This window comes from Oenanthe melanoleuca, chromosome Z (genome assembly GCF_029582105.1).
Source record: "Oenanthe melanoleuca isolate GR-GAL-2019-014 chromosome Z, OMel1.0, whole genome shotgun sequence".
In the NCBI taxonomy this organism is placed as follows: Eukaryota; Metazoa; Chordata; class Aves; order Passeriformes; family Muscicapidae; genus Oenanthe; species Oenanthe melanoleuca.
This window is the reverse complement of record NC_079362.1, coordinates 51,378,698-51,390,255: the sequence shown is the minus strand read 5'-3', so window position 1 is coordinate 51,390,255 and position 11,558 is coordinate 51,378,698. Positions and strand designations below refer to the sequence as shown.

At 42.2% G+C, this 11,558-nt stretch overlaps 1 protein-coding gene across 1 annotated transcript in view; it reads right to left on the bottom strand.

The window, feature by feature from the left end:
* The window catches only part of MAP1B (microtubule associated protein 1B), a 70,572-nt gene that overhangs the window by 4,710 nt on the left and 54,304 nt on the right, over nucleotides 1–11,558 (bottom strand). Inside the window, exons 5-6 of the mRNA XM_056514047.1 lie at nucleotides 3,134–9,671; nucleotides 858–1,096 (exon numbers count right to left, since the gene is read on the bottom strand). Coding sequence (XP_056370022.1) covers nucleotides 858–1,096; nucleotides 3,134–9,671 — 6,777 coding nt within the window. The remainder of the gene's footprint in view (nucleotides 1–857; nucleotides 1,097–3,133; nucleotides 9,672–11,558) is intronic.

Here is an 11,558-nt window from a genome sequence, read left to right as displayed (position 1 = left end):
AATCAACATGTAGGTAAGGTAGAATAGCTGCAAATAAGTAGTTTATCAAAATAAAATATTGGTTTTGTAAGGTGCTGAGATGCCGCTTTTGAGAGAAGCATCAGGTTGTAATCTGCACTGACAACTTCAGATTATAGACAAATATTTTGTTTACTTATTCATCATAAGGAAAGGCACAATAAGTTTCCAAATGCATGTAATTACTCTATAAAGTGTGAAACATCTTCCCTACTTAAAACTGCAACAATACCGAACTCATATATGCCAAGATAATGTAAGTGGTGCAGTAAAATTATGAAACAGCCAACTGGCCTATAAGCAGCTCTCAGCTGTTTTAAAAACCAGGAACTGGTCAGAAGGGTCAGAAATGTGGGAGCAGCTGAGTGCAGTGCATCTCTGCTTCACACATCCTCAGTGGTTTCACTGGTGCCTAGTCAGGGGCCCTGCTGGGGTTTAGGATTCTTCCTTCTGTTTCTTTCCCTCAGGGAATTTTTCTCCCATATATGTTGCTAGGAGACAATAACCGGGTACTTCAGAGAGGCAGAAGAGGTTGCCATACCTCAGGGGAGGAGTGCAGCTGGCTACTCTTTCTTTTTACCTCAGGGTTAATCTGGGAAGGGCAGAGATACCGGGAGAATTGGTCTGGGGAAAAGGTGTTTGGTGCAGGTCCTAGCTCTCTCTTTCCTTCCTCACATTCTCCAATCCAAAGGAGGTTCCTGCCTTCCTTGGCAAACGTGTCTTTCAAACCAAGTTAGGGCCCCATTTGCTGGCAGCTGCCATCCACTCAAGAGGTGCTCTAGCTTCTCACAGCTGAGAAAGGTTAGATTTCCAGGTAGAGGTGGGAGTGAAGAGCCTACCTGCATGTTACTCTCCCACTGCGCCTTGCCCTCCAGCAGGGAGTCCAGAACAGCCCTGCTTGGCTCCTCGGCTGCAGCGTCATTCCCGCTCACCACATAGTAGGATGACCGCACCCTCTTGAAAAACTCAACATCAACATTCTTGCTATTGCTGTGGTTGGGAATGTACACCAGATCCAAATACACCGGAGGTCCTGGAGGCACTGCTGTAGATTTTGTCACCTTAGTATTCCCAGGTCCTTTGGAAAACAAACAACAAAAGAATAAATCACAGGCTGGTTAAAAGCATGCTTTAATTGCCCTCCTACATATAACGGCTTTGTTGTTCCCCAATTATGATTGTAATGGGAGGAAAAACCTGAAAAACTGGAACTATATAATACAATAAAAAATCACCATGTAACAAAAAGTTGGCTGAACCTTTTCCAGAAATACTACTATTACTCAGCAATTACTATGCAGGGCTGTGATTAGTGAATTACCATTCAGTAAACGGTGGTATTATTTTCCTGATGAAGAAGTGTAGCTTTTTGAAAGTCTAGTGTATGAATGATTGTAAAATCTAGTATCACACAGGAAGCCATGAAAATTTGAGACAGTCCTAAAATCTGAGCACACAGCAAGACATAATAGCAATTGATAAGCTCAAGCTGCCTTACAGATGCATCAGGAAGCTTCTACATGTGAGCACAAAGAGGATCAAGGAGGAGCTTGGAAGGAGAAATTTTCAAATCAATTCATGTAACAGAGTCAAGTATTTGTCTGCCTGCTGTATCCTTATTTGCATACACAAACTAGCCACTTATCACAAAAAGTAGGGGGAAGTGCTTCCTTGCTGCTGTACATAGTGTATATATATATAAAATAATTGTTCTAAGAACTTCATTCAAAATGAAGTGCAACATGTAAACACATTTAAAATATTACACAAAAAAATGCATCTTTTGCTCTAAACTGAACCTAAACTAAAAATTCGGCTTCAGCCAGTAATTTTACCCAGATGATCAACATTTATGGTTTATTATCTTTCTCATGTTGATTAAGCTTGGTAAGCAATTATCTGAGCAATATGATCAAAGTAGGGTCAAACAGTGCGAGGCCAGCAAACTCCCTTACAGTTGTCTGGCATGTCCTCACACTCACCATAGGGCAAAATGCCAAATGAAGTGATAAGATTATCTGATTTAGAGAGTTTTTGCTCTTGGTTTTGTTACAAAATATTTTAGGATCTTTGATGATAAAAAAAATCTTGATGTCTTTTTTAGTTGGGCATACCGACACTGATTAAGATATTTGTTGCTACATTTTTACAATTTTATGTCATTACTAATTATTTCAGCACATACCTTAGAAGTATGCCTAATGACTCTAATGTAGAGCTTAAGTACTGCAGAAATGCACAGCATGAATACATTGCTGCTTTGAAATGTATCTTCTAACAGAGAGACTCAAAGATGGTATGAGAAAGGAACAGTGGACTACTAAAACCAGAAAAGCTAAGGACAGTTGAATGTTGGTTTGTGCTGAATCCTAGAACTGCTCCTTGTAAAGATGCTTTCAACAGAACATCAGTCCTCACACAAGAAAAAACAAAGTATCCTCCAGATTGTCCCTAACAAGGTCTGCCAGAAACAACAGATTAGCACAGTATCTCCTTCAGTAATCTAATTCATATTTTACTGCTACTTAGAATGTACAACAGACATTCAAAATTACATTAACTTTCTGTATGTTTAGTCATCACTGATGGCATAAGACCGTATTATGTGATGTACATGCTTAGTTCACTCAAAATCCAAAATTTTTTAAATGCTGCTTTTAAAATCAATCCAGCAAAGTAATAAGAGAATCCAAAGAGAGATAGTGACTTTGCTTCCCACTATATTAAATTATATTAATTTATGTTGAAGAGAATTGTATCTACTTATTTCTCATAATGAATAAAGGGGTGCTCTTTGCTACCGATTTTACTTCACCTACAAAAGTGGTACTTTTCAATTCTATTAGGTGATTAACTGCTTAGACAGCTTGTATTAAATTCTTTCCATTTAATGTACTCTCTGGGCAAACTGACATCAATTTTCTCAGATTATAGAAGCAAAACTAGTGAATTTCATGCATTTAAATGTGGCATTTACATGCTGGATTTATACTGCAACTTGAGCTTTCTTTGAGGCTATGCCACAAACCACACTCTCAGCTGATATGATGGCAAACTAACTACACTGCAACAACTAAAAAAACCATAGCACTAGGGCATTGCTATTTTTCTTTACCTGTGGTTGCAGTCTTTGCTGACTTGGATGTTGTTGTATTTGCTGCATTCTTGGTATCCTTATCTTTCTCTTCCGCTCGAGACTTTACCTCTGGATTAGAGATATTTTTGGTTGCCTTCTCCACAGATTCCTTCTTTTTTGGAGAAGCTGTTCTGGAAATTTTGTCTAAAGATTCTTTCGTAGCTGGCTTTGGTGAAGCCACTTGTTTTGATTTACCATCACTTTTTTTAACAGGAGAAGATGACTTGGTCTTTGTACCCTGCTTTTTTGTCTTTGTCTTTTCTTTGAGGTCCTTCTTCAAAGGTTTACCTAAATTCTGTTCAACTGGCAGCGCCTCTGGATCAACCATGGTAACATCAGGGTGCCGGGGGGAAGGGCTGCGATCCTGCATTGGGACAGGCGGTGGGTCAATGTGTTTGTACGTAATTGTCTTGTCCGTTGGGATGGTTTCTGACTCGTCTTCTGAGTCAATGTTAGCATCTGCAGTGATGGAAGGGCATTCCTCGGTCTCCGGGGGAACATCGGAGTCGGTCTGAGACGGGGCAGACTCGCTCACGGACGTGGGAGGGGTTTCATCACACTGCCGCCCTTGCTGCTTCCCCCCCGAAGGAGGCTGAGCTCCCCCAGACTGAGTTAGTGGCTTCTCTTGATCTTGAGACTGTTCTTCACTTGCAAACCACTCAAGGGGGTTTGGGTTGATAAATGAGGGCGACAGCTCCGTTTTGGGATGTTTATATTCACAAGAGGACACAAGGCATAGGTCAACATCTTGACGGGATTCTGCTAACGATTTAGTTGGAGTAAAATGTGCGCTTGCTTCATAGGAATAGCTGCTAGCTTCAGGTGACCTCCCAGTGCTGCTTCTCCCAGTTGTCTCAAACGAGTAATCTGTGGCTTCGGGTGAACTGGAGCCTTTCCCAGCTGTCTCATAAGAGTAAGTCATGGCCTCTGATGACCTGGTGGCACTCCCAATTGTCTCATAGCAGTAGCCAATGGCTTCTGGTGACTTAGAAGCTTTCCTTGTTGTCTCATAGGAGTAATCCATAGTATCAGGTGATCTGGTAGCTTTCCCACTTAGTTCAAAGGCATAATCTGTGGCTTCAGGTGATTTGGTGGTTTTCCCAGCTGTCTCATAGGAATAATCGGTGGCCCCTGGTGACATGCTGGTTTTCCCTGTTATCTGATAAGAATAATCTGTGACTTCAGATGACCTCATATTTTTTCCAATTATCTCATATGAATAGTCTGTACCCTCGGGTGACCTAGTAGTGCTCCTGGTTATCTCATAGGAATAATCTGTGGTCTCAGGAGACCTAGTAGTTTTTCTGCTTGACTCATAGGAATAATCCATGTCTTGAGGTGACCTAGTAGATTTTCCAACTGCCTCATAGGAATAGCTAATATTCTCTGGTGACCTAGTAGTTTTCTCTCTGGCCTCATACGAATAACTAAGTTCTTCTGGTGACCTGCTGCTTTTCTCTGAATCTTCTTTATCTGGGCTGAGTAAAGGTTCTGGACTGTGCTTTGATAGGGGCTCCTGATAACCAAAGGCTTTGACAGAAGACACTCGCTGTGACAACAAAGTTGTGTGACTAGCTGACACCGCTTCTGTGATTGCAGGAGGTGAATCTGGAAAAGTAGGAGAGTACAGGGGAGAAGATTCCCTTGGAGTTAATGGAGATAGGTCAGATTTTGGTGACAGCTTTTCTCCTAGGCTCTGCACCTTTTCTGAGGTAAAAGAAGAATGCAATGACATCTCTCTGGGTGGAACACCACCTGAAAAAGTTTCCTCTGGCAGTGGTGAAGCTACCTGGGAAGGTGTATGAGCTGATGAAGTTGAGGATGAAGCTTCAATTTGAGAAACTGAAATAATTTCTGAAATATCTTTCTCTTGAGAGTAATAAGACTGTTCCACAGGTGAAATCTTCCGTGCAAAAGGAGACTCCTGTATATCTGAAGGGCTATAATCTACTTCTGTTGGTCCATTTTCAGATATATGGTGTATACTAGTGCCTACAGCAGGATATTCTGGAGACTGCCTACTGAAATCCATTGCTAAAGACTGCTCAGGTGAATCCCGACCATATTCTACTGACATAGCTGACTGCTCAGGAGACCTGTGATCAAGCACTGGTGTTCTTGATTTTGCAGTTTTAGGTGAGAAATCTGGTGGAGAAATTGACATAGGCCTTGGGCATTCTTCTTTAGATGGAGACATTTCTGTTTCCTGAAAAGTTGTTGGTGTTTGTACAACTGACACTGAGAGGGAATCATCGACTTCAGTAGAGTGGGGAGAACCAACCTCAGCATGCAAAGAAGGAGATACATCATCAGTAGTTGGTTCTGGAAATGAACTAGTGGCAACAGATGCTGTAGAGACAGAAGCTACTCCTTCTATATGGGAATAGGTGTCTTCTGCAACAACCTCGTCTACGGGAGTTGCAGACTTGTCAGAGACAGTACCTTCAGAAATTGACATTTTGGTATCTTCTTTTAAAGAACCAAACTGACTGATATCTATTTGAGTCGGTGAGAGATCACCCGCTAACTTCCGCTCATCCAAGACCAGTGAAGACTGAGAGCTGCTGGGTTCTGTATCCTCCATTTTCCTTTCCAGGCTGAAGCCTTCCTTAATTACCATAAATTCCATGCTCTTTTCATCTTGTTTTTCTTGGAAGAGGCCCACAGAGCTTGCTTCAGAAGCTGGGCTCATCTGAACAGGTGATTTGTCTTTTTCAGGTTTCCTCTCAGCAGGACTTCCATAATCTCTGGTGGGAGACTTTAAATCAGCACTCAAAAATGTATCATAAGGGGTCTCTGAACCTATCAGTGGGGGACTCCGCAGAGGCGAGAGAACCTTTTCAATGGGAGATTCTGAATCTGGCACGGGCTCATCCATAGGGCTTATTCTGCTTTTTGCAGACTCATCTTTGTCTTCACTGAACTCAAAGCTAACAGGAGCTTCTGTTGACTTTTCGCTGGTTTCAGAGGGAAGCTGACTGGACTTTTCATCAGTGGGAGACTGATAATAAGGTGTGTGGCCAGCACTACCAGCAGCAGACTGTGAGGGAGATGCTACTTCTAATGTTTTATCTTCGGGGCTTGCACAGTGCTCTTCAGCAACTTCTTGTTGTGCATCAGGCAATTTAGCAGTGGGGACAGACTCAGAAGGAACCTTGATCTCATTGGGAGTGAGCGAAAAGTTCACACTACGTTCACTCAGTGGAGTTTTGGCAACAGGCGATGGAGGGGACAAACTGTCAGCTGGACTCTTGGCTGGACTATGTGTTCCACCATCTTCTTGGTAGGGTTCTTTGATTTCTAATTTGTCAGTGCCTTGGATTTCACTTTCTCTCTGCCGGTATACATCTTGGAATGCAGATTTGCAGAATTTGTCTTCCTCTAATGAAGAGGGTGGTGAGATGGTGGAAGCTGAGGCATTATAATCCTTACCTTCTGTGGCCTCTGTTTTGGATCCTTCAGATAACCCATTAAAAGCATCTGGAAGTGGAGAAAGTTTAGGTCTGCTGAACTCTTGAGAGTACAGTGATGTCTCATACTTGGTAATGTTCACATACTCCTGAGAGGGTGACTCACTTTCCTCATTGTTAGTTTCATCACTCATGACATCTCGGGGCGTTGACATTTCATCCATTGGGGTTGGTTCACTGGATATTTCAATGGTGGACTGTGTGTAACCTGAAGTAGCGGTGAATTCCTCAGGTTGATCTTCTCTATTTTCTTCATCAGAAACAGTGGCTTCACTTTCTGAACCGCCAGGTAGTGTCTCGTCATGGATAGAAGAAGCTGGTTCAATCACTGGAGACTGAGACTCTGAGCGTTTAGTGGGTGTGATTATGAGTAGGCCATACTTATCCTCAGCTTCACCAGATTCTGCAGCTTTGTCTACCACAGCCATCACATAGTCTTCTTCAGCTTCTGTTTTTTCAGTTTCCTCTTCATCTCTGATGTCTTCTGCTTTGTCTTCCTCATCTTCTTCAGTCTCTTCAGTCTCTGCCTTTTCTATTGCTTCTTCCCTGTCTTCTTCAGCTCGTTCATCAGATGCCTCATAATCTGCCTTTTCAATATACTTTTCATCTTTAATGTTAGCATCTACTTGACTCATTACTTTTTCTGCAATTTTTCTTGATTCTTCCATGTATGTTTTTGTGGCATCCAGTCGTGTTTTGTCTACTTCATTTTCATCTCGTTCTTCAGCTTCTTCTGTCTCTGCCTTTTCTTCATAATCTGCTTCAGATGATTCTTCCAAGCCAGTTCCCTCATCTTCAAACTTTTCATTGTCATCAACCTTGTGTTTTTCCACAGGTTCCAATTCTTCAGGTGTCTGTTCACACTCACCCTCAGCCTCTGTGGTAGTTATGCCTTCATCGGATGACTCTGCAGGTCCTTCATTATCCAATTTCTCTTTTTGTACTTCAAAGGCGTCTTTTTGCACTGTGCCAGTGAGTTTCAGATCATCCTTTATAAGGGCAACTTGAGATTTTGTTTCTTTTATTGTTTCTATTTCTTCAGCTTTTAATTCCTCAAAGTCCTTTGTTAAATCCTCAGGTGAAGACATAAGGGATCTCTCTGCTTCAAGCTCCTTTCCACCGGCTGTAATCTCTGCAGCTGCTACAGCTGCGGCTCCAACTGCTGCAAGGGCAGCTTGTGCTCCGCTGACTTTGAGGTCCTTCTTCACACTCTTAACTTTTCCTTTTTCCTTTGGCTTTCCAGCAGGTACTACTTCTTTTTTAGCAGGTTCCTCCTTCTTCTGTGGTTTAGGCTTTGCTGCTGGCTTTTTTGCTTCATTTGAAGGAGTAGCTGTCTTCTTTGTTTCTTTAGGAACCTTCTTGATGTCCTTTTTGGCTTCTTTGTCTTCCTTCTTGATTTCCTTCTTCTCTTCTTTTTTAGCTTCTTTTTTAACTTCTTTCGTTGAAGATTCTTTCTTTATTTCCTTCTTAGTTTCCTTCTTTTCTTCCTTTTTCACCTCTTTTTTAACTTCTTTCTTGATCTCTTCTTTTTTTGGTTTTTCCTCTTTTTTGATGGGTGTTTTCTCCTCTCTCTTAGAAACCTCTTTCTTTGGCTTTTCTTTATCCTCTTTCTTTTCTTCAGGTTTTGCTTTGACTTCCTTTTTCACTGTCTTCTCCTTAGACATTTTCGGTTTTACATCTGTACTTTGTTTTTCAGGAGTTTCAGATTTCACTAGTTGCTCTTCCTTACTTGCTATGTCTTTTTCCACCACTGTTGGTTTGTTCTCTACTTTTGCTGGTTTTTCTTTTTTAGCTGGAACTTTCTCTTTGCTTTCCAGCTTCTGAGGCTTTTCTGGTACTGGACTAGACTTCACAGGCTCTGGTGTTTCTTCTTTAGATTCCTTTCTGATAGGCTTATTTGGTGGGGTCTTTGCAGCAGGCTTCAGACTCTCCTTGCTATCTGTTCGCTGTTTCAATTTTGTTTGCTTCACAGCTGGACTAGCAATGTTCCCAGTTAAGTCTTTTTGTGTAACCATTGGCTGTTTAAGGAAGTCTAAGTGTTTGAGTTTTTCTAGCCCCTCTAGAATATTATACTGGGTGCTGTTTCCAGGAAAGAGAACTCGGATTATTTTTTCTGCAGGATTAGCTGGATGCCACACAATCAGAGATGAGACTGAGGTGAAATAGGATAATGGAATGTCTAGTTCTTGGCCATTTGGAAGCAGGAGTTCAGCTTTATCTTTGTTAGTACCACTCCACTGCTGCATAAAATATTGCATCTCTTTGCTGCTTTTGACAGGATTAAGCACATACATCTCAAGTTTGCCAACTCCCATTTTCTGAAATAAAATGATAGGATCAATGGTATTTCCAGTATTTCTGAAAAGAGGTTCTGGCTTCATAGACAATTTGTTTAAATACTGGAGAGTAAAACAAGCTTCTTCTACACTCCTTTTTACTCTAAGATTAGGATCCAGGTTCTTCAGGTTCTCAGGTACATTAAGGAACACAACCCCTAAATCAGGTGAGATCAGATTTTTCATCCAGTCACTGTTGGTGGTAGACCCTTGAGACTGTTCCTCTTCTAGTTCAGCTATCTTTCTCTGAAGCATGCTATTGATTCCTGGCAGATTGTCATCTCCAATGTGAGTGAGCAGAATGGAATCTACCCTGTCCAAGTGTCGGATAAGTTTCCAGAAACAAGATTTTCTTTCGGATCCTCCATTGATAAGCATATTGAATCCATTCACTGCGAACAGCGCGGAGTCCCCTCTTCCCCCTGGGAAAATGTAACAGCAGGGTTTGGAGAGCTTCAGGAAACCTCCTGAGGTTGGAGGTTCCAAAATGTCAAAAGGTGATGGCACTTCTACTGATTCTGACAGATACTCTGTGAATTCAGAGAGTCCTTCCATCTCAGGTAATATGGATGCTGAGTTGAGTTTAATGTTAATGAAGTCTTGAAGGTTGTGTCTGTCAAGGTTGGAATTTTTCCAGTCCCCTTCCTCAGGGCAGAAAAGAGTTAGGCTGGCTTTGTTGGCAGGGTGTGTGGTGCTCAACAGTTCACCAATCTAGGGTTATAAAACAAAAACACAAGAAGATGCACACAAATTCAGTTTTTAATGACAATTAATGTCAACACATAGTATTTCCTGACCAGATAGACAAAACCTTTTTCACTTGGTTCTGCACTGGTGAGTCCCCATCCTAGACACTAAAGTAACCTGGTGTCACAATTAGTTTACTGTTGTATTTTTTAAAATACAAAGGAGGACCTTATTTCTGGTCAGTACTGCCAAAAGGACAAAGGATTCAAGGTTCCCCCTTCCCTCCTCCAGACTTAATAGAAGGATGGTACTAATTATTCTACTGAGAGAGTATGAGGACTGTGGGGATAATGCAGCCTGAGCTGCCACTGTATGTCTACCATGGGCTCATGGGTCTCCCTGTTGGTCCTTCCAGAAGAGACAGCCAAGTATCCAAAGGACAAAGTACAACCTCTTAACAGGCAGAGAACAACTGCAACACAGAGGAGGCCAGCATCCTCCCGGGGCAGCTGCCATCCTTTCTCCTTCTCTCACTACTGTTCATACAGGTCTTTCTCTGGCTGGCTCCTGAAAAGCCAGTATTGCTCCCAGATTCATCAAGATTGGCTTCAGGAGAGTTTTTCAGAACAGTGACCATGAGATGGTGTAACCCAGAATCCTGTAGGGAGGAAGCAAAGCAGTAAGCCGGACTAGAATCCTGGACTCAGACCTCTGCCTCCACTTGGAGGAATCCCATGGTTTAGAGTTCTAGAAAATATGGGTATCCAAGAGAGTTGGTCCTTCAAGCTCAAGACCAGTGTATTCCCATGAGTAACAAATCAGCTAAAGGTGTCAGCCAAAGATCTGCATGGATAAGCACAGAGCTTCAAGTATATCTCAAATGGTAGAAAGAAATTTATGGGATGTTGAAAAAGGTACAGACCACATGGAAGGACTATAGGAGCATTGTCAGAATATGCAGAGATGGAACAAGGAAGGTCAAGGCCCACCTAGAATTGAGTCTAGTAAGGGCTATCAAGGACAACAAGAAGCACTTCTACATGTACACTGGCAGCAAAAGGAAGATTAAGGAAAATGTGGGGTCATTGACAAATCAGATTGGTGTACTGGTCATGGAAGGCTTAGAGAAGGTGGAATTACTGAATGCCCTCTTTGCCTCAGTCTTTATTTTTTTTTTCTTTGCCCTCAGACCTTGGAGATAAAGGAAGAATTTTCTTAGTTGTAGGGGGTTGCATTAGAGATCAGCTGGGCAGACTTAACATCCATAAATCCATGGGTCCTGATGAGATGCACCCACAGGTGCTGAGGTAGCTGGCCTATGTTGTTTTGAAAAATTATGGAGAAAAGGAGAGGTGTATGATGATTGATGACTGGAGGAGGGTCAGTGCTACTCCTGTCTTCAAAAAGGGCAAGAAAAAGGACCCAGAAAACTACTGGTCAGTCAGCCTCACCTCCATCCCTGGAAAGGTGATGGAACAGATCATCCTGGAGGTCATCAGCAAGCAAATAAAAAAAAAAAAAAAAAAAAAAAATAGGTCATCAGGAATAGTCAGCAGGGATTCCCCAAGGGGAAATCATGCTTGACCAATCTGACAGCCTTCTGTGATGGCAGGGCAGGATAGGTAGATGAGGGGAGGGCACTGGATTTGTCTGCCTGCACTTCAGCAAGGCTGTTTCCCATAAAATCCTCATAGGTAAGCTCAGGAGATGAGGGTTAGATGAACAGACAATGAGGTGGATCAAGGACTGGCTGAACGGCAGAGCTCACAGAGTTGTGATCAGCCAAGGAGAATCCAGTCATATTCCAACTGTTTATCAACAACCTGAATGAAGGGATGGAAGGGACCCTGAGTAAGTTTGCTGATGACCTTGTGAATACACTGGAAGGCTGGGCTGCCTTGACCTCGAAAT